We start from the raw sequence: 23,314 nt of genomic DNA, 5'->3' as shown, positions 1-23,314 counted from the left end.
GATGCGCGCCTGCCCCTCTCTGCCCCCTGCCCCGGCAGCGCGCCTGCCCCTCTCTGCCCCCTGCCCCGGCAGCGCGCCTGCCCCTCTCTGCCCCCCTGCACCGGCAGCGCGCCTGCCCCCCTCTGCCCCCTGCCTCGGCACTCTCTCTATTTCATGCCATCCTTCGTAACAGCAACTCTGTTATCCTGCCCCCTCCACCTCCCCCCCCCCCCTCCCCTCACCTGCTGCCCGTTCCGTTGCATCTCCACCCCCTTGAGATTATTGCCTGCTGTTTGTGGTCAAGCCCACCACCATCGTTCAGATCCTGCTACTTTCCTTTATGGTGGTGCTCCTCCATCTTGTGATCCTTCCTCATCCATGTGATTTTTCGCTCCGCTGTGATACTGGCCCTCCCCATTTGTGATCCTGTATAATCCTGATATCCCCCTCTCTCTTGTGATGCTGCACCCGACCTTCGTTACCCTGATATCTCCAGTCTGCTTTGTTATCTAATCCCTTCCAAATTGATTCCAGCCTTCAGTGATCCCGCCACCTTCTGATCACCTTGTTCTGTCCACCCTACTTTGGCTGCCATTCTTCAGTCTCCGCCCACCATTTCCCCACTTGCCTGATGTCTACCCTTCCGCTGCATATTGCCTTTCACCTGTCCCCCTCCCCATCTCTCAGCTTGTCACCTGTTCTGCTGCCCACTTGCGCCAGCCCCTCTGCTGTTTTGGACATTCCCTTATTCGTTTTCCTTACCCATTTATATTTGTATATGAATCTGTCTCTTTGTGTACCTATTCCCCAGTATTTCCTCCTCATCCTCCTCCTACCATTGTGCTTTTATTGGAAATAATCATTACTGTCTCAAAAATACTATTTTGGGTGATTTCCACGTACATTACCTACAAGCTGTTATCTTGCAGAGGGATGGAGGTGTCCCAGTCAAGAAGTCATACACCTGACCCATTGTCACCAGAGCAGCAACCATCACAATCACCTGCTGTTAGACCACAGGGTCCTAGTCCTACAATGCAGCAGCGAATTAAAGCGATTGGTGTACCCACTCCACTGGCAATGTCAAGTCCAGTCCGCAGGTCAGTGATTACAAGTAAAATTTCCTAATAGTAATTTTAGACTGAGAAAATGTGACCAGTCTGCATGAGTGGGTGTAAAATATATAACATTATTCTAATATTAGTCTCCACCATGAATTTGCAAGGAGGAGGTTAGTAAAATGGATGCATAGATGTTGTTTTCTTTGATGGCATTGAATATGGTATGGAAGTATTCCACCAGCATGATATCATGACATTAATTAATTTCTCAATATTGGTTCAGTTTTTTAAATTTGTTAATTATTATTTTTATTTTTTGTTGAATTTATTTAGAAGTTGTTGGTTCCATGTTTCTTTTTTTCTCTCTTTTAAATTCAGGCCAGCTACGAGGTACCACCTCACTGCTGACTTCAGAAATTTGACAGCAGTAATTTAAAATGCTGTGTCATGGTTCTGAAATATTTGATACTTCTTATTGTTTACTTACAACAGCATTGAATCCTCATTTATCTATTAGTATGTACACCATACACTTTCTTCTTGGTTTGGGGTCCCAAATAAAACTTCAGTAATAAAAATGCACAAAGAAACAGAAATCTTGGTGAATACGATGTATCCATCATTATACTCCTTTGTACCTTGTATATGGTAAGGTGTAGGTGAGTTAAATTTTTGTTTTATTTTTTTTTCCTTGCATAATAGGTGTTTTACTGATGTTCAGATAGATTTTTTGGTCACATGCAATGTTGCAAGTTAGGGCTTGGTGCTGTTGGACTCCTACAGGGCTTTTCTGTATTTTTGTAACATGAAATAGTTCCTTTTTGTCATTTGATGCTGTTTCAAGTATACTGCTTTGTAGTCTCATTCGAATGTGTGTGTGTGTGTGTGTGTGTGTGTGTGTGTGTGTGTGTGTTTTTTTTTCATGCAACTTAATTGTTATGTTGTGTGCTGCATAGATAATCAACAAATAAATGTTGTCTTACTCCCAGCCTGCTGAAAGCTTTACGAGTTTATGCCACTTTGGCAGCTTGTGTATTAATTTCTTTCTTACTTTCTTGTTTTGCCACAAGAGACCAAGTGTACTGCGTTCCAGAGTTCTCCATCACATCAATATTTGAGATGATCCAGGAATTGAAGCTGCAACCTCTGCATTGGTAGTCAGTAATCCTACCCATTAGACCATGTACTTGACCTCAGTAAATTAAGACCTATTCCAAATTGGACAAGAGCAGGTGGCTTTAGTAAAGAATGACATTTACTGTCCTTATTACATAAGACCTGTTCCAAATTGGATTAGAAGTTTCATTTGCAGGGAAATGGGAAACATATTTTAAATATTACTGTGACAATGATCTCTCTTAAGCTAAGTTTTCCATGTTTCAGTTTGGACACATTTGAAAACTGCTGAGACTTTAAACATTTCAACTCGGTAATATACTTGTATTAGCATACCAAACAAAAGTTTGGTGAGTTAAATGTAAACTTACTCATAGCTTTTGTATAATGAAATACACCACAATAAAATTCATGGCGTTGCAGAAAATCTGATTACTGTTTATCTAAATATTGAAGAACGGTGATCCTCTTTCCATAGCATCTACTACTTACTCTTGATGACTCATTTATGTTCAAGATTTTTCAAGTTTGTTTTGGGACATGTTGCCTTATGAGTTTTTACTCATAATGGAGATGTGAAACATCACAATTTTGTAATCAAACTGAGCAAACTAAACAAGAGTTAGCTAAAAATATGTTTGAGCTATTTAAGCTCATCTTTAATGAAAGTATATGTACTTAATGCAGAACTGTTGTCATGTTTGTTCCCCCAAATCATCTTTGTTTAATAATAATGTAAATAAAATAGAAAGAAACTTCCACATGGGAAAAATATATTAAAAACAAAGATTCCAAGACTTACCAAGCGGGAAAGCGCCGGCAGACAGGCACAATGAACAAAACGCACAAACACACACACAGAATTACTAGCTTTCGCAACCGATGGTTGCTTCTTCAGGAAGGAGAGGGAAAGACGAAAGGATGTGGGTTTTAAGGGAGAGGGTAAGGAGTCATTCCAATCCTGGGAGTCTGCTTGTGTCTGTGTATGTGCGGATGGATGTGTGTGTGTGTGTGTGTGTGTGTGTGTGTGTGTGTGCGCGCGTGCGCGTGCGCACCTGTCCTTTTTTTCCCCCCCCTGTCTGCCGGCGCTTTCCCACTTGGTAAGTCTTCTTTAATAATAAGTTAGTGGAATTGTTCTGATTCAATAACATTGTAAATCGCGAGAAGAAATTATGAATGCAAAGACACTGTGATAATTTTAGTTCTTACGTCTACTCATGTTGAGCTTCTTATTCTTCATTATTGTTTTATTCTTTTATTAAAACGGAATTGCTGTCAGCTACTTAGATATCTTTACATCTATTTTGATTGGAATTTGACAAGTGGAATTGATGAATCTACTCATGTATTTGATACACTTCTTTTAGTTGTGGTATGCTGCTACAGTAAAATGAGATACGTTTAGAGAAATTTTACATGAAGAGTGCTTATTTTCTTTATTTTAATACAGCAGCCTGAACACTAAATAATTTATTTAACTATTAAATCAGATAATTCATATTCAGGTTTTCATAAAACAATATTCACCTTATTGTGCATAATGTCTTATTAGTTCAGTAAATGATTTTTGACACAGCTTTCTGGGTTGCAGAAGTGGAAGTGCTTTAAGATTCAAAGGAATTTGTTCCATGAGCAGACGCGGCTCGTAATTAAAGGCTCTGAGGCGGAGCCACCCCAAAATATATGTAAAAGTAGAACGTATTACATAATTTAAATTATAAGCGCGAATTTCGCATATTTCCCATTCCAATTAAAATAACGATGGTCAACGATTTTGGAACTGTTTGTATCGATAGATGTTTTCCGAACGGTTAGTAGTGTTAGAGCTGCGCCTTGGAAAGTCCGTAAGCTGCATGTAGTAGCGGTTTGGGGGCGTGGCTTCTACATAGTACTGCTCTTTATGGGCAACCCGAAGGCTAAGAGCTTGCAACCTAAGGGTGCCATACCAACCATCACATGTTTTTCACGTTCCACTATCTATGTAATAAAGGAATGTATAGTGGCCGAAACTTCGCTACCCAATCTCTGTCTCTGCACATCTCTACTACGCTTCGATGCGTCATTAACAGACGTTTAGTATTATTGTTTTGATAATGTTTTACATACTTGTTTTGTTTCTGCCATTGGCTGTTTTATCCACATTTAGAATAAGTTTGCAAATATCCCGCCAAAGTTCACTAGACTACAGTAACATAACAGTACTGCCATCTAGCGAGAGTTTCATAAGTGATTAGAAGACAAAGTGCGCGAAATTTGTCCCTTTACTTTACTTTACTTGCTTGCTGATGCTGGCTGTTTTTCGTGATATCGTGTGATATTAGCAAGTTTCTTTTTCGGAGTGTATTTTGCAAGATTTTAGTGAGTTTTACTTGCACAAGACCTGTGACGTCGCCAAAACATCACAGTATCGTCATGCGAACTCGTAAACTTCGAGGTTTGGAGGTAAACCACAAGAAATGCCTTAAGTTTAGAACTGAAAACACTTAAAATATTAAGCAGCCACAAAGTTAACATTCATCACATTAAAGATGCCTCCGAAACGCGTCTTCTCATATGATTTGCTGCAAAGTGTCACAAAATGTAATGATGACTTATAAAAACACTAACCAAAGATTTTAACTTAGTTAGCTTCTAATGATATTTAATACCTGATTACAAAATACATAGTACGTAAAATTATGGGTAGAGGGTGATATGCCCACCCCCCTCACCCTGAATTCTTAGTTGTTTATGTCAGACTAATCTTTAGCGTAACCCGAGGTCTATGTTGGCTCCGATTGATAAATACCACAGCCTTCCCCAGTATAGAAACCATGAGCCACACCTGTCCCTGAGGCTTCACTAATTATACTGGGTAATGTCAAAACCACATTGTTTAAGGTGCTGTATCTGAGTATTTAATAGTTGTCTCCCTTGTCTTATTTGTAACAGAATGTGCCTCTCATGCATTTGGTGTGTGTGTCAGAGTTAATGTGAATGTTCTGTGCAGTGTACTATGTAAGACATTAAAAAAGGATAATCTTAGATACACACTTTATTATGGTAAAGGTGGTGTTGATTATACTACTAGACAGGTAGGCACCCCACAGAAAACAATATCATGTGACTTAAACCCCATATCATATTTCAGTACTATTATGTGTAATCTTGCTGCACTTTGCTTTTGAAACTGAGCATTGCTAGTTCACGTGCATAATTGGCTTCCTTGGAAGTGTAAGCAAAGCGTATTTTTACTGTGTGCTACCACCCAGTGGTTACAATACTCTGTCATAAAGATATCTGTACATGTAAAGAACCGAACAAAATTCAGATTCAGTAGGAATGTTCTTTAATAAGCAGTTTTCAAAAATGTCACAATAAAGTGCCAAATTGCCTCCAAAATTAATCTGTGTCTTATACTCGAAATTAATATAAAACAACCATTGTTAGATTTATAAGTCCCTCCAGTCTTAAAATTAGCCATATAGCTGTGCCGTGGGAAACCTCTCTCTATCCGGCAGCATCGGATTCAAGTGGCAGCAGCACTGCACCACTGCAACGAACATGAGTTGCAGGGATTCACAAGCTTGCTAACACTGTCTCCCTCCCAGACTGCCATCAGAAGCCCAGAACACTGTCTGGCCTATGGTGCATCATTGTAGTCTATGGTACAAGTGAACTTGAATTGAAAGTTTTATGTGTTATTACTAACAGTACAATACTTCTTTTAGCAGCTGGTTTCTTAATGGAAAAAAAGGTATTCATATGATGCAAGCTATAAATTGAAAGTAAAAGCATATGCAGAGCAACATGGATACAGAGCAGCTGCGCGGCATTTCAGCCTTCCATCAGCAGAAAAAACCATTCATTATTGGCAGGCTGGTAAAAAAAAAAGCACACAAGACTAAGACTAAAAGTGCAAATCGAGGACTGAATGTAAAATGGCCAAAACCAGATGCTGATGCATTGAAATAGATTCAAGGAAACTATCAAAATAGCATTGAAATTAATATGAATTCAAATACACACTCGTAAGCCAATGCTATAGTTGATCTTAACAGACTTTAAGGATGAAGTTGGTTGGTTGTGAAGGCCATGGACTTAGCATGAGAACCAAAGTATCTCAGAAAATGTGACAGGAATATGAATTTAAAATTTCTTTCCATCGCTTTATTATTCAGCTTTGAAAGAAAACCAGTCTGGAACCAAGCCAAATAATGAGTATGGACGAAACTCCTCTGACATTTGATGTACTGAGTAACAGAACTGTTGCCAGGAAACGTGCTTGAAAAAATGCACTACACTACTGTCCTTTCATTTTGTGCTGATGATACTAAACTTATTCCAGTGATTATTTTCAAGTGCAAAACAATGCCAAAACCTTCTGAAATACCATCGGGTGTTGTTGTTTATGTACATGACAAAGATTAAATGGATGAGATTGGTATGAAATTATGGATTAACAGATGCTGGGAGAGAAAGAGAGGTGTTTTATTGAAGAAGAGTTCTCTTCTTGTGCAGATCAAATTAATGGTAAATTGAAAAATTCCGTGAAAGAGAAATTGAGACAGAGAAATACAGTGTGTACCGTTATTCTGGGAGGACTTGACTTCTCAATTTCAGCCTCTTGGTGTCACAATAAATAAACCATTTAAAGAGAATATGAGAGGAATTGAACAAATGGATGGTGGATGAAAACTAGAATGAATTCGCGCTGAAGGGAGCTTTAAAAGACTAGCAATCAAACAAATGTATCAGTGGATAAAACAGTAGAGGTCTAGAATGAGAGAAGACATTATTATTAATTCTTTAAAAAAGTGTGGCACAAGAAATGCTCTCAATTGCTGTGAAGACCATCTTATACATGAAGAGGACAATAGTGACCACGAAATGGGAAGTGGATTGGGTTGGGTTGTTTTTGGGGGAGTAGACCAGACAGTGAGGTTATTGGTCTTATTGGATTAGGGAAGGAAGAGAAAGGAAGTTGACCGTGCCCTTTCACAGAAACCATCCTTGCATTTGCCTGGAGCGATTTAGGGAAATCACGGAAAACCTAAATCAGGATGGCTGTCGCGAGATTGAACCGTCGTCATGTCGAATGCGAGTCCAGTGTGCTAGCCACTGCGCCAACTCGCTCGGTAAGGGAAGAGGAGGAGGAGGAGGAGGAGGAGGAGGAGGAGAAAGTTGAGACAATTTTCAGGGATTTTAAAAGTCAGTTCCGTTTTATAAACTAAGAATTTTTTAGGCTGGCTTTGCAATATGATAATTAAAATGCTAAAACTTTCCTTTAAAAATTTGCTTAAAAAATTTTGCCTTACAGTCCATAGCATGTTATAGTCCATAAAATATAGTAGTCTGGGGGAAGGACTTACTGATTCTGTCAGACTGTAAGATCACAATAATGAACGTAATTTCTACAGGGTGTTCAGAAATTCCCAACACAGAGTTCTTGGACTTGAAGTGGGGAGTGGGTAGATAATATTTTGAATCACAAACTTTGTCCAAAAGCATACTGTTTCCATGCTACAACCATTTGAAAACGTTTTTCCATACATTAATAGCCAAAGAAATTGCTCTTGTGCTGGTTTACGGGTTGTCTTCATGATGATGCAGTTCAGATTCTACCAATTCGGGTGCGTTGCATCTTCTTGAGAGCACCAAAATCACACCCGCTGAAGGTGAAGGTGCCCTTTCTTGAATCCATTGCATGATTAATATGGGAAAGGTGTGCAATGGAGTCGGATGTTGTGGAGAACAATCTTGATAAAGGTAAGGAGGAGCTCTTCCATTATTTCGTCATTCAGAAGGATCATGTCAGTGTATTCTGCAAATGTATACCCAACCATGTTGCTCTAACACACATAGAATCGTGAATGAGACTTGAATCAGGTGAGAGAGGTAGGATAGATGTCAAACAACATCAGTTGATGTGATGTAACCACACCCCACCATGACTATCCTGTTCCATACCTACCTAGAAAACATGTTTTCAAACAGCACTAGCATGGAAACGGTATGTTTCCAGACATGTGTTCCTAGTCAGAATATAATGTACTCTTTCCTTCTACAAGCCTTAGAAGTTTGTAATGGGTATTTCCACACATCCTGTATTAATGCTGGTATTTGGATTACACCGTAAGACTGCAGGATACTAGATGGTCTTACATTGTATTGTGCATCACACTGCTTGTACATGCATTGCCATTTCTTGTTTTGGCAGTGGCTAGATATGTACTTGGACATTTGACATCATGTTCTCTAAGAGGTGCACACAGTAGACTGTTACATATTCAGGAACAGCATTTGTTGCTGTTGAGTGATCTGCCACTGATCCTGTGAGTGCCACTGCTGTTTGTAGATGTCTGTTACACAGCACAAGCTGATCCTCATACATAGTGTTTTATGGTTTATGAATAGCAATCTCAGACGTACAAATTGGTAGGGGTTGGTTAGTTGTGACAGATTTTAGTTACTTACGTCATGGTGGAATGACACTTCCTTGTATGGAGGAAACATTGATATGCATGCACCACAAGGCAACATTACAGTGCTTGGTGGAGGATACCTTGTACTACTATTAGCCATTCTTGTTCCTGTTTCACAAATGGAGCAAGAAGAAAAGTACTGTCTCTAAGCTGCTGCATGGTCTCTAATTTCCCTTATCTTATCCTTGTTGTCCTTATGTGAAATGTTTGTTGGCAGCAGAAGAATTGTCCTGCAGTCACACACAAATGCCAGTTACTCTAAATTTTCTCAGTCGTGTTTCGTGAAAAAAATATAATCTTCCTTCTTGGGATTCCTATTTAAATTCACAGAGCATTTCTGTAATACTTACTTGTTGATTCAGTTTACAAGTAACAGACCTAACAGCACCTCTCTGAATTGACTCGCTGTTTTCCTTTAATTCGATCTGGTGGGGATCACAAACACTCCAGCAGTTCTCATTAACAGGTCACACTAGGTTTCGATACAGTCTTCTATATAGATGAGCCCACATTCCTAGAATTCTACCAATAAAATGAATCTGAGCAATCGCCTTCCCTACTACTATCCTTACATGCTCGTTCCATTTCATATTGCTTTGCAACATTATGCATAGATATTTAATCACTATGATTGTGTCAAGCAGCTCACCACCACTAATGTGTATGAATATTACAGAATTGTTGTTTTTACTGATCTTCATTAATTTACATTGTTCTACATTTACTGCAAGCTTCAATTTGTCACACCAAATAGAAATTCTGTATAAATCTTTTCTCAGTCATTACAGCTTCATTGGCAAATGGTTGCAAATTGCTACTCACCCTATCCTTCAGATAATTCGTGTACAGTATACAGGGTGTTACAAAAAGGTATGGCCAAACTTTCAGGAAACATTCCTCACACACAAAAAAAGAAAATGTTATGTGGACATGTGTCCAGAAACGCTTACTTTCCATGTTAGAGCTCATTTCATTACTTCTCTTCAGATCACATTAATCATGGAATGGAAATACACAGCACCAGAACGTGCCAGTGTGACTTCAAACACTTTGTTACAGGAAATGTTCAAAATGTCCTCAGTTAGTGAGGATACATGCATCCAGCCTCCGTCGCATGGAATCCCTGATGCGTTGATGCAGCCCTGGAGAATGGTGTATTGTATCACAGCCGTCCACAATACGAGCACGAAGAGTCTCTACATTTGGTACCGGGGTTGCAAAGAGCTTTCAAATGCCCCCATAAATGAAAGTCAAGAGGGTTGAGGTCAGAAGAGCGTGGAGGCCATGGAATTGGTCCGCCTCTACCAATCCATCGGTCACCGAATCTGTTGTTGAGAAGTGTACAAACACTTTGACTGAAATGTGCAGGAGCTCCATCATGCATGAACCACATGTTGTGTCGTATTTGTAAAGGGACATGTTCTAGCAGCACAGGTAGAATATCCCGTATGAAATCGTGATAACGTGCTCTATTGAGCGTAGGTGGAAGAACATGGGGCCCAATCAAGACATCACCAACAATGCCTGCCCAAACGTTCACAGAAAATCTGTGTTGATGACGTGATTGCACAATTGCGTGCGGATTCTCGTCAGCCCACACATGTTGATTGTGAAAATTTACAATTTGATCACAATGGAATGAAGCCTCATCAGCAGCAACTTCTCTGACGCTGACATTAGGGTTATCGTCAACTGCATGGAGAACTGCCTCGTCCATTGCAGGTGTCCTCGTCGTTCTAGGTCTTCCCCAGTCGCGTCGTAGGCTGGAATGTTTTGTGCTCTCTAAGACGCCGATCAATTGCTTCGAACATCTTCCTGTCGGGACACCTTTGTTCTGGAAATCTGTCTCGATACAAACGTGCCGCACCACGGCTATTGCCCCGTGCTAATCGTACATCAAATGGGCATCTGCCAACTCCGCATTTGTAAACATTGCACTGACTGCAAAACCACGTTTGTGATGAACACTAACCTGTTGATGCTACGTACTGATGTGCTTGATGCTAGTACTGTAGAGCAATGAGTCGCATGTCAACACAAGCACCGAAGTCAACATTACCTTCCTTCAATTGGGCCAACTGGCGGTGAATCTAGGAAGTACAGTACATACTGACGAAACTAAAATGAGCTCTAACATGGAAATTAATCTTTTCTTTATTTGTGTGTGAGGAATATCTCTTGAAAGTTTGGGCGTACCTTTTTGTAAGACCCTGTACAGACAGGGAGTTAAAAAATTCACATTTTGCAATAAATACGAAGTCTGCCAGAAAATGTAAGAATGTGAAATTATCTATAATCATTATTTCATAGTGAATTGCTCCTAGATGAAGCAATGGAATATCCAGATTGAAATATGAACAATTATGGAAGGATAGATTGCTACTCACTGTGAAGCTGACATGTTGAGTTGCAGACAGGCACAACGAAAAGATTATTTCACATTAAGCTTTTGGCCAAAGCCTTCTCCAGAAATGAAACACACACATGTTCACATTATCAAGCACATCTCACACACAGATGACCACTATTTCTGGCCTGAACAGCCAGAGACAGTGGTCATATGACGAGCTACACTTGCTTGTGTGAATGCATGTATGTTTTTTGTTTTTGATGATGGCTTTGGCTGAAAGCATAATATGTAACAGTCTTTCCGTTGTGCCTGACTGTAACTCAACATGTGGTCTTTAGCAATCTGTAATTCCCGACAGTAGAAACTCCAGCTACAGATATCAACAATGTAGGAAAAGACCGATTACTACTTACCGTAAAGAAGGCACATCAAGTTGCAGTCAGGCACAATTAAGAGACACAAAGCTTTTGGCCACAGTCTTCATCAGTAAAAGAAAAAAACACACACAAAAGCAAAGCATACCACCTCTCTCTCTCTCTCTCACACACACACACACACACACACACACACACACACACACACAAAACCAACAACTCCAGCATTTTGGCTTGAGGCATTCCTACATTGTTAATAGTCTATAATTTCTGTGATTGTTGTATCTAGATGAACTGTTTTATTTGAGATAATTTGAAACAGGTTTATTTTTTGCTTATAAATATAAAAAATTAATCAGTTTTTGTTTACTTCTATTGTACATCATCCGGTTACGTCCAGTTTCGAAGGATAATGTGCATAAGAACATGTTTGCAGAACGAAAAGTACAAACGCAACAAGGTTTTACTGCATTTGATGTTCCCTACTATGCCAGTTACTGGCGATTAAATGGTCTTCATGAGATACACACTGCATATTGCAATGCAGGGCTCCAGTGTTGGACCTATTATCTTAGAACAAAGGAACACAGAAGTTTGTCTGCAGTACAGCACTAAACTGTGGCACTTGGCACATTGGCGGGGGGGGGGGGGGGGGGGGGGTGAATGCTGGAAGTTTGTAAGTTTGTCTGGGTGCAACTAGTTTTGTTTATAACACATGTAAAAGATGGTCTATATAGCCTTTTGAGATCAGACAAGTACAGCAAGAAGAACCTAAATTTGCTTTAATGAAAATGGACATTAAAACTAGATTTTTCATTCCATAGGGTAAGCTGCAGAACAGCTTTAAGAACATGTGCTTGTAGTTAATCAAATGGCATGGGATTCATACAGCACACGGAAACGAAAAACAAAATTCGCTCTGAGCATGTATGTGCACCTCTGGGTGCCCTTATATTGGCAATAAGGTGAACAAATTGAAAATGATGGCCTCAATACACTATATACACAGTAAAACAAAGACAAATATTTTACTTTCCAGTTGGTGAATAACTTTGGAAGACATAAATTTTGTGATTTGCTAAAATCAGAAATTCTTCTCTTGTCACATTCTGCTCTGCCTTACTTAATAAAAAAACATGGGGATCTTTTCTTCCTCATTTGCTAGTAATGTTTTTTCCTAATAGTTTTCTCACTTTGGGTGATAGAAGAAACATTGTTTCCAAAAGATAGTGCTTGTATTACCAGATATTGATAATGCCATCTGTTAAGTATGTAGCTATCTGTCATTCTGTTATTATGTAAAAAAAAAAAAAATCCTCAAATTAAACATAAAATTACAGAGAGACAGAAAAGTTGAGATGTAGAGGATGCAAAACTTCCAGTACTGCAGATGGAAACACACAAAATAGAACATAGCACTCCGTAGTTTCATCCTTTTGGAAGGAAAGAGGAGACGGTTGGAGGAAATTAGAAGACTGGGGATGCCACCCATATCCCACATTAAATGTAATGATGCATCTCTTCCATTGTCACTCGCAGATTTTCGTTACCCCAAGTTCTGAGTTCCGCTAATTGATGTACGTACTGAGGTGGAAGTGTGTCTTATCTGAGAAAATTATTCTTTTTGTGAAGTTCTCATTATCCGCATGTAGAGCCAAGTCCCGTTGAGTAAATTGGTGTCATCAAACAACAATGCTCAGCACACAAAAGCTATCTGGCTACTAACTGATAGTATCACAGATAACAGACATGAAAAAGCCACGGCTGCCAACCATCATGACAGGCGCAATATTCAGATTCATTCTTACTTCCTGGACACCTGTTAGCAGTAATCTGCAGAATTACAGGCCCATAACATTAACCTTGACTTACAGGAGAATTTTGGAGCAAAAACTGTGCTCAAGTTTTATGAATCACCTCAAAGAAAATGATTTGACAAAATGATTCAGAAAATGTCATTCTTGTGATACACAAGTAGCTCTTTATCATCACAAAGTAATGAGTGCTATCAATAGGAGTATCAAATTAATTCCATATTTTAAGTCTCCAGAAAGCTTTTGACACCATTCCTCACAAGCAACTTCTAACTAAATTATGCACCTATAGAGTATCATCTCAGTTGTGTGGCTATATTCATGATTTCCTGTCAGGAAGGTCACATTTTGAATAATTGGCAGAGTGTCAGTGAGTAAAACAGAAGTAATATCTGGAAGTGTTATAGGCCCTCTGTTGTTCCTGATCTACATAAAGAATTTAGGAGACAATCTGTGGAGCCATCTTACATTGTTTGCAGGTGATGCTGTCATTTATGGTCATGTAAAAATTTGTTTCCTCATGAGTACTAAAACTAATCCGCTAAATTTCAGTTATTCGATAAACCACTTAACTAAATACTTAAGCATTAAATTTACGAATAGCTTAAATGTGAATGATCACTTAGGTAATGTTGTGGGAAGCAAACTAAGAGTGTGATTTATTGTCAGAATGTGACAGAATGTATAGTCAGAATGTAACAGGTGTTACTGCTTAAACTAAGCTTGCCTGCCCTCTTCTGGAGTATTGCTATATGGTGTGGGATCCGCATCAGATAGGAGTGATGGAGGACATCAAAAAAGTTCAAAGATGGGTAGCTTGTTTTGTAGTATCACAAAATAAGGGGGTTTGTGTCATGGATAAGACGTGTGAACTGCAGAGTCGTTCATTAAAACAAAGACGTTTTTTGTTGCGGCAGGAGCTTCTGATGAAATTTCAATCACCAACTTTTTCCTCAGTGCATGGAAATATTTTGTTGGCAACCACCTACATAAGAAGAAATGATCACCGTAATAAAATAAGAAGAGAACACCATGGTCTGGGGATAGTATCTTTGATTACTAATCAAAACATCCTCGATGTTTGAACCCCACCACCACTTAAATTCTGAATAAAAATCTTCAGCATTGGCATAAGAAGTCACCCTTTTCTTGCCAGCAGGCTTGTCGAAGTGGGCGCAGGGGCAGACACAGGTTCAGGGCATTCACTTGCCCTTGTGGTGGGAAACTGCCCCTTAAGGCGGAATAACCAGCAGCGATCGACATGGGGATGCAGAAGTCAATGGAAACCACTTCACTAAACACACACAAGGTGTATCCACAGTACATGTTGTCTGTAATAGAAAAGAGTCATGTTAATCTCTCCACTGGCAAAAAATTCCAGGAAAGGCCCCCTATTTGGATCTTCGGGAGGGGACTGCCAAGGGGGAGGTGACCATGAGAAAAAGATTGAACAAACAACAGAAGGAAGAGTCAGGGCATGGAATGTTTGAAGCTTGAACATGTTAGGGAAGCTAGAAAATCTGAGAGATGGTAGGGGACAGTGAAGTGAAATGGAAAGAAGACTAGTATTCCTGATTGTGCGACTGTGAACAGTTCAGTGATAGTGTCGTACTCATCATAGTCGACAGTAATCCAACACCGACAATGTTAGTTAGGTATAAATGCCGATGTCGCAAGCTGGAAATGAAGAGATAAACAAGGTATGTGAGGGTATTGACAGGTAATTTAGTACATAAAGGGAGATGAAAATCTAATAGTTGTGGGGGATTGGAGTTTGGTTGTAGGGGATGGAGTAGAAGAAAGGGTTATGGGAAAATATGAGCTGACACTAGGAATGAGAGAGGAGAAAGACTAATTCAGTTCCGCAACAAATTTCAGCTAGTAATAGTGAATACTTTGTGTAAGAATCACAAGAGGAGGAGACGTACTTGGCAAAGGCCAGGAGATATGGTAAGGTTTCAGTTGGATTACATTGTGGTCAGGTGGAGACTTTAAAATCAGATATTGGATTATAAGGCATACTTAGGAGCAGATATAAACTCAGATCACAATTTACTAGTGGGGTAGGCTGAAGTTTAAAAAACTAGTCAGGTGGATTCAGTACGCAAAGAAGTGGGATACGGAAGAACTAAGAATTGAAGAAGAGAGAGGCTTCGAATTCTCTCCGACTGCTGAACTGCCTACTGAGCTACTAGTCAAAGAAGTTGGAAAGAAAAACACAGGTACAAAGAAGGTAACTGCAAAAAAACCATGGATAACAGAAGAAATACTTCTGTTTATTGATGAAAGAAGGAAGTACAAAAATGTTTGCATAAATTCAGGAATACTGAAATACAAGCTCTTCGGAATGAAATAAATAAGAAGTGCAGGGAAGCCAAGGCAATATGGTTGCATAAAAAATGTGAAGAAATCGAAAAAGAACTGATTATAGGAGGACTGATTCAGCATGTAGAAACCCCATTCAGAAAATGAAATTGAGCCCTCATGACCGCTTTGAGCTTTCACATTTCTTACCGATTCATTTTGACCTTCCTCCTGAGGTCGGCATTCCATCTTATGGGGGTGTCATGCTGCTCATATGGGATGACATTCATAATAAACCCATCTCCCTGACCTTAAGCTGTTGCAGTTTGCCTTTTCTTTCCCCACCTGACTTTTCCCTCTGTACCATTTATGTCCCTCCACCATTCGATGTCATCAGGGCAACTTCCTTCAGCTTATTGGGCAGATATCTCTCCCATTTCTGCTACTCTGTGACTTTAATGCACATCATCCCCTTTGGGCTTCTTCCAGGACCTGTCAGAGAGGTGCCTTCTTGGCTGACCTTCTTAACAAAGTTAATGTCTCTTGCCTTAACACTGGAGCACCCATTTTCCTTTCCAGCTCCTCATACGCCTATTCCCATTTGGATCTATCGTTTTGCCCTGCCCAGCTTGCCCATCTTCCTGAGTGGTCCATTTTTCCCGACACATACTCGAGCGACCATTCCCCGTGTGCTATCCGTTCGCAGACTACTACCCCATCCATGTGCATGCCCAAATGGCAGCTTACTAAGGCTGACTGGCAGCTTTACTCCTCCCTGGTGACCTCCAAAGAACAACATTTCCCCAGTTGTGATGGCCATGGAATATCTTACAAACGTTTTCCTTACTGCTGCAGAACATTCCATTCCTCACACTTCCTCTTCACCACGCCATTTCCTAGTCCCTTGGTGGACTGAGGCATGCCACAACACAATTCGCAAAGGGAGACATGCTCTCTGCATTTTTAACCATCACCCTACAATGGCAAACTGCATTCATTATAAACAGTTGTGTGCCTAGTATCGTCATGTTCTTCAGGATAGTATTTTGTTCACTAGTTCTCTTAACAGTACCAACCCTTCCTCTGTTGTGTGCGCCATCCTCCGATGGCTCTCTGGGACCAAAATCCATTCCCCAATTTCTGGCCTGAGAGTAGCAAACTATGTGATCGTGGGCCCTATTGCAATCGCAGACATCTTGATCCACCATTTTGCGGAGGTTTCGAGCTCTTCTCACTAGCACCCTGCCTTCCTCCATCGGAAATGAGCAGAGGAGGCTCGGGTGATACCCTTCTCTTTTCCAAATTGTGAGTGCTACAATGCCGCCTTTAGTATGAAGGAGCTAGATCATGCTCTCAGTTCATCCCGATCCTCCGCCCCAGGGCCAGACGCCATCCGTATACAGATGTTGCAGCCGTATTCAGATGTTGCAGCGCCTTTCTCTTGCAGGCAATCACTTTCTGCTTAACACATACAACTGCATTTGGGCAGAGGGCACATCTCCCAGACGCTGATGTGAAGCCACCGTCATAGCCATACCAAAGCCCAGTAAGGACAAAAACCTTCCTTCTAGCTACAGCCCCATGTCTCTTACCAGCTGTGTTTGCAAGGTGATGGAATGTATGATTCATGACCAGCTAGTGTGATGGCTCGAGTCTTGCAATTTACTGACAAGTGCACAGTGTGGATTTAGAGTGCGGTGTTCTGCAGTTGACCATCTCATTACTTTGTCCACTCATGAATGGTTTTCTACGGAAATCCCAGACTGTGGCTATGGTTTTTCAATTTGTAGAAGGCCTATGATACCTGCTGGAGAACTGGTATTCTCCATACTCTTTATACGTGGGGCATCTGTGGTCGCCTGCCCTGTTCCCTTCAGGCATTTTTAAAAGACCAAGTTTTCAAGATGCATTTCGGTTCTGCCTTGTGAGACACCTTTATCCAGGAAAACGGTGTGCCTCAGGGTTCCGTCCTGAGCGTTGTCCTCTTTGCTATCTCCATTAACCCTATAATGGCCTGTCTCGCCCTGGGTATCACTGGCTCCCTTTTTGATGACAATTTTGCCATCTATTGCAGTTCTCCATGGACCTGTCTCATTGAGCGGTGTCTTCAGCGATGTCTTGATCGTCTTTACCCCTGGATCATCGACAGTGACTTTCTCTTTTCCACTGACAAAACCGTGTGTATGAATTTCTGGTGCCACAACTGGTTTCTCCCACCATCTTTACATTTTGGGCCTATTGCCCTGCCGTTTGTTGAAGTAGGAAATTCCTGTGGCTCATGCTCAGTAGGAAACACTCTTCATCCTCCCATGTGTTTCACCTGGCAGCCCGCTGTATGCGGTTCCTCAGTGTCATGTGTGTCCTCAATGGCAGTTCTTGGGGAGCTGATTGAACCACCCTCCTCTGTTTGTACCAATGCCTTGACCATTTGAAACTTGACTATGGGTGCTTTGTTTATGTGTCTGCATATCCATCCCTCATACGCCATCTCAACACTACCCACCATTGTGGCATCCGTTTGGCCACAGATGCTTTTTACACTAGCCTGGTTGAGAGTCTGTATTCTGAAGCTGCTGAACTACCAGTGTCCTACCGCCATGACTTTCTTCTCAGCAGATATGCATGCCATTTGTCTGCCATGCATGGCCACCCATCCTATGCCGCCTCCTTTGATGTTTCCCTTGATAGCCAGTACGGGACGTGTCCCTCTTCTGTTACCTTCTGGAGTCTGCTTTCAGCACTTGCTACATCGGTTCAACCTAACGTTACCTGCAACTTTCCTGGCCTTCATTCACTTCCTAATGACACTACTGCAGCCTTGGTCTATTGTCTTTAGTTTCACAACCTTCGCATGGAACTCTGTGATAGTAGCTTTGTATATACTGATGGCTCTCAGCTGATCGTGGGGGTTGGGTGTTCCTTTGTCATTGGCAGCCCGTGTATTTCGATATCAACTTCCAGCCCACTGCTCAGTATTTACAACCAAGATGTTCTCCCTGTATCAGGTCAAGGAGTACATCTGGTGACACAGGCTTTTCAATTGTGTCCTGTGTTCATACTCACTCAGCGCTCTTTGAAGCCTATCTGCGCTGTACACCGCCCATCCCTTAGTGCAGCAGGTCCAGGAAAACTGTCACTTGCTCACTCTTGGTGGAGCCAGTGCGATGTTTCTGTGGGTTTCTAGTCATGGCAGTCTGCCAGGAAGTGAGGCTGCTGACGCTGCTGCCAAGGCTGCAGTCCTCGTACTTCAGCCTGCTAGTTCCTGTATTCCCTCTGATGATCTATGTGTTGCCGTCTCTCAGGAGGTGGTGTCCCTTTGGCATCACCAGTAGTCCTCCTTTCATGGGAATAAGCTCTGGCTTATTAAGCCTCTCCCAGTGGCTTGGATGGCCACCTCTGAGCCCTAAGCTGCACATTGGGCACTGCCTTTTTAGCCATTGTCATTTGATAAGTGGCGCTACCCCTCTACTTTGTACACATTGCACCCAAGTTTTAGCTGTCCACCACTTCCTGATGGAATGCCCATTTTTTAAACCATTTACTTTCCCACTTGGGTTTGCCGTCAGAGTTATCGACCATTATTACAAATGACGTGTGGGCTGTTGACCGCGTTTTACTTTTTATCCACCAAAGCAATACGGTAAAGGCCATTTAATTTTTATTTTTGTTCTTTTGTTTCTGCATGGTGTCTTTTTTTAGCCGTTTTTCCATGTGCCTGTTTTTAGCTGTCTTCGAGTATGTCAATTGGGACTAAAGTACAGTCGTTTTTATAACTCCTCTCTGTCTTTGTGTGCTATAGTTTTGACTTGGGCGCTTATGACCCCAGTAGTTTTTTGCCCCCTAAAGCAAAATAAAACAAAACCAAACCACGCATATAGAAAAGAAATAACAACCTTTGGTGAAATTAAAAGCAAGGGTGGTAACATTAGGAATGCCATGGGAATTCCACTGTTAAATACGGAGCAGAGAGCAGACAGATGGAAAGGATGCACTGAAGGCCTGTATGTGGGGAAGACTAGTGTAATGTGATAGAAGAAGAAACTGGAGTTGATATAGAAGAGATAGGGGATCCATTGTTAGAATCAGAATTTAAAAGAGCTCTGAAAGATTTAAGATCAAATAAAGCAGAAGAAGATTTAAGATCAAATAAGGCAGAAGAGGTAGATAACATTTCATCAGAATTTCTAATATCATTTGGGAAAGTGGCAACAAAACGACTGTTAAGGTTGTTGTGTAGAATGTATGAGGTGATATACCATCAGACTTTTGGGGGAAAAAAATCATCCACACAGCTCCAAGAATTGAGGATGTGTTAGATGACAATCAGCTTGGCTTTAGGAAAAGTAAAGGCACCAGAGAGGTAGTTCCAATGTTGTGGTTTATAATGGAAGCAAGGCTAAAGAAAAATCAAGACACATTCATAGGATTTGCTGGCTTGGAAAAAGTATTTGATTATGTAAAATTCTGAGGAAAATAGGGGTAAGCTTTAGGGAGAGGCGAGTAATATAAAACATTTGAATGTGCCAAGAGGGGATAATAAGAGAGAAAGGCCAAGAATTAAATACGTGGATTAAAAAGGGTGTAAGACAGAGATGCAGTCTTCTGCTCCTACTGTTCAATCTGTACATCGAATAACCAATGACTGAAATGAAAGAAATGTTCAGGAGTGGAATTAAAATTCAAGGTGAAAGATCAATGATAAGATTCACTAATGACATTGCTATCTTCAATGAAAGGGAATTGCAGGATCTGCTGAATGGAATGAACAGTCTAATGAGCACAGGATATGGATCGAGAGTAAATCGAAGAAAGATGAAAGTAATGAGATGTAGCAGAAATGAGAACTCTGAGAAACATAACATCAGGATTGATGATCATGAAGTAGATTAAATTATGCAATTCTACTACCTAGGCAGCAAAATAAACCATGAGCGACAGTGCAAAGATGACATAAAAAGGAGACTAGCACTGGGGAAAAAGGGCATCCTCCGCCAAGAGAAGTGTGCTAGTATCAAACGTAGGCCTTAATTTAAGGCAGAAATTTCTGAGAATGTAGGTTTGGAGCACAGCACTGTATGGTAGTGAAACATGGACTGTGGGAAAACCTGAACGAAGAGAATTGAAATGAATTGAAGCTTTCGAGATGTGGTGTTACATACAAATGTTGAACTAGGTGGACTGAGCAGGTAAGGAATTGAGGACACACTCCGCAGAATCAGTGAGGAAAGGAATTTATAGAAAACAGTGATAGGGGATGTAGGCCATCTGTTAAGACATCAGGGAATAACTTCCATGGTACTAGAGGGAGCTGTAGAGGGTAAAAACTGTAGAGGAAGATGGAGATTGAAATATATCCAGCAAGTAATTGAAGACATAGATCACAAGTGCTACTCAGAGATGTAGAGGTTGGCACAGGAGAGGAATTTGTGGTGGGCCACATCAAACCAGTCAGAAGACTGATGACTCAAAAGGGAATGACTAGTGCTGGTAGAAGGTAACCCTGCCGTGCACCTTGCTTAGCTTGCAAAGTATATGCCAACCAGCATGGATTCCAAAAACATTGTTTATGTGAAACACAATTCTCTTTTTTCGTACATGACAGCTTCGAATCAAGGCAGTATTTCTCGATTTCCAAGAAGCATTTGACTTAGTAGAACACCTATACTTATTGTCAAAAATACTACAATATAAATTCTTCATTTGTGCAGCCATAGTGTTGCGAAGGTATTGAATAGAATGGGGGAGAAGAGAAATTTGTGACACAACTTGACTAGAAGAAGGGATCGGTTGGTACGACATGTTCTGAGGCATCAAAGGATCACCAATTCAGTATTGGAGGGCAGCATGGAGGGTAAAAATCGTAGAGGGAGACCAAGGGATGAATACACTAAGCAGATTCAGAAGGATGTAGGTTGCAGTAGGTACTGGGAGATGAAGAAGCTTGCACAGGATAGAGTAGCATGGAGAGCTGCTTCAAACCAGTATCTGGAATGAAGAAGAAGAAGACTACTACTACTACTACTACTACTACTACTACTACTACTACTACTACTAATACTAAAGATTAGACCTAAATTATCAGTGTGTAACACAGAAAAGCAACGATGTGCTGGCAGATAGCATTTCCTAATGTAAGCGATGATTTAGCTCAATAAAGCGAAACACATCTGGTGAAGAAATCATGCATTTTGTAGTTGCAATGATGGATTAAAAATACCCTCATGAACAATTATACAGAATATCAAGTGAAATTTGTGACTGGGTTGAAGAATTTTTGGGTGGGGAGGACACAGCACATTATCGCGAACGGAGATTCATTGTCAGATGCAGAAGTAACATTGACTATGCACCAGGGAATTGTGTTGGGACCCTTGCCGTTCATGTTGTCATTAATGACCTTGTGGACGATGTTAATAGTAACCTCAGTCTTCTTGCAGATGACACAGTTATGTATAATGAAAAACTGTCTGAAAAAAGCCGCGTATATATTTAGTCAGATCTTGATAAGCTGATGTAAAGATTGGCAGCTTGTTTTAAATGTTGAGAAATATAAAACTGTGCACGTCACAAAACGGAAAAAAGTAGTTTCCTATGACTATAATATCAGTGACTCGCAGTTGAAATCAGCACACACTTTGCAAGTAAATGGGCATTAAGAGTTAGAGATATTGAGTGGAATGATCACATAGGCGCAGTTGTAGCTATGGCTGTGGTTTATTGGCAGAATACTGCAGAAGTGCAATCAGTCTACTAAGGCGGTTGCTTTCAAATCACCCATGCAACGAATTCTAGAATATTGCTCAAGCATACTGCACCCGTACTGGATATGGCTAACAGGGGATATTGAACGTATACAAAGAAGAGCAGCACAAATGGTTACAGGTTTGTTTGACTGGTGGGAGAGTGTCACAGAGGTATTAAAGAAACAGAGCTGCCAGACTCGTGAAGGTATATGTGAGATATTCCAAGAAAGTTTCCTAACAAAGTATCTAGAACTGGCTTAACATGCTGACTTGAGGAATATACGACCCCATATGTATCGCTCATGTATGGATCATGAGGACAAGATTAGAATAATTACAGCATGCACAGAGGCACTCTAACAGCCATTCTTCCTGCACTCCATATGTGAATGGAACAGGAAGAGACCCTAATAACTGGTACAATGAGACGTACCCTCTGTCATAAACTTCACGTGGGTTTGCAGAATATAGATGTAGATACAGACGTAGATGTAGACAAGTAGCATCATTTTGCTGTGTTTGTCTGTAGCATGCACTGTGGGGTGCGCATAGAACATTCAGCATTGATTTTCATGTGTGTGTATTTATGGTGACGTTAATTATCACCATAGTGTTCATTATGAGTGGCAGCGGGCTCGTGCAGTGTTTATCCAGAGTTGCATTTCCTGAGTAGGCAGTGGCTGGAGTGTGAGACATGGGACAAAGACAGAGCACACTGGCAATGCTACAAAGTATCCTCCATTTTTCCCAGCACAGAATGCATTGCACAGCTACCTTCTTAAGTGGTAACCACTATAGTGTTACCCTTATTTAGATTTTTACCCTCAATTTCTCTCTATTTATATTTTTTGATTTAAATTGTCTGTGGAATGAAAGGAGTTGTGCAGAAGACATTATTTTTTAAGTTGTATGTAAAATTGGCTGAGTTATTCATTAGACACTTCATGTTGTTTGGCAAATGACCAAATTTTTTTTTTTTGTCTGTATATTGTACTTATTTTTGTAGCCTCTTACAGCTTAAGTAATAAAGGTGTTTTTTCATCTAGGGTTGTAGTTGTGGACATGATTATTTTTCCCATATTGTGATTGATGGATTGACTTACTTCCCT

At 40.6% G+C, this 23,314-nt stretch overlaps 1 protein-coding gene across 2 annotated transcripts in view; it reads left to right on the top strand.

Moving 5' to 3' along the window:
• Positions 1–23,314, top strand: part of LOC126274831 (palmitoyltransferase ZDHHC8) — a 269,181-nt gene that overhangs the window by 224,744 nt on the left and 21,123 nt on the right. For both annotated transcript variants that reach the window (XM_049977144.1, XM_049977145.1), the window contains exon 8: positions 909–1,079. In XM_049977144.1, the coding sequence (XP_049833101.1) occupies positions 909–1,079 (171 nt within the window). The remainder of the gene's footprint in view (positions 1–908; positions 1,080–23,314) is intronic.

Source organism: Schistocerca gregaria, chromosome 1 (assembly GCF_023897955.1).
Source record: "Schistocerca gregaria isolate iqSchGreg1 chromosome 1, iqSchGreg1.2, whole genome shotgun sequence".
NCBI classification, from domain to species: Eukaryota; Metazoa; Arthropoda; class Insecta; order Orthoptera; family Acrididae; genus Schistocerca; species Schistocerca gregaria.
This window is presented reverse-complemented; position numbering and strand designations above follow the sequence as displayed.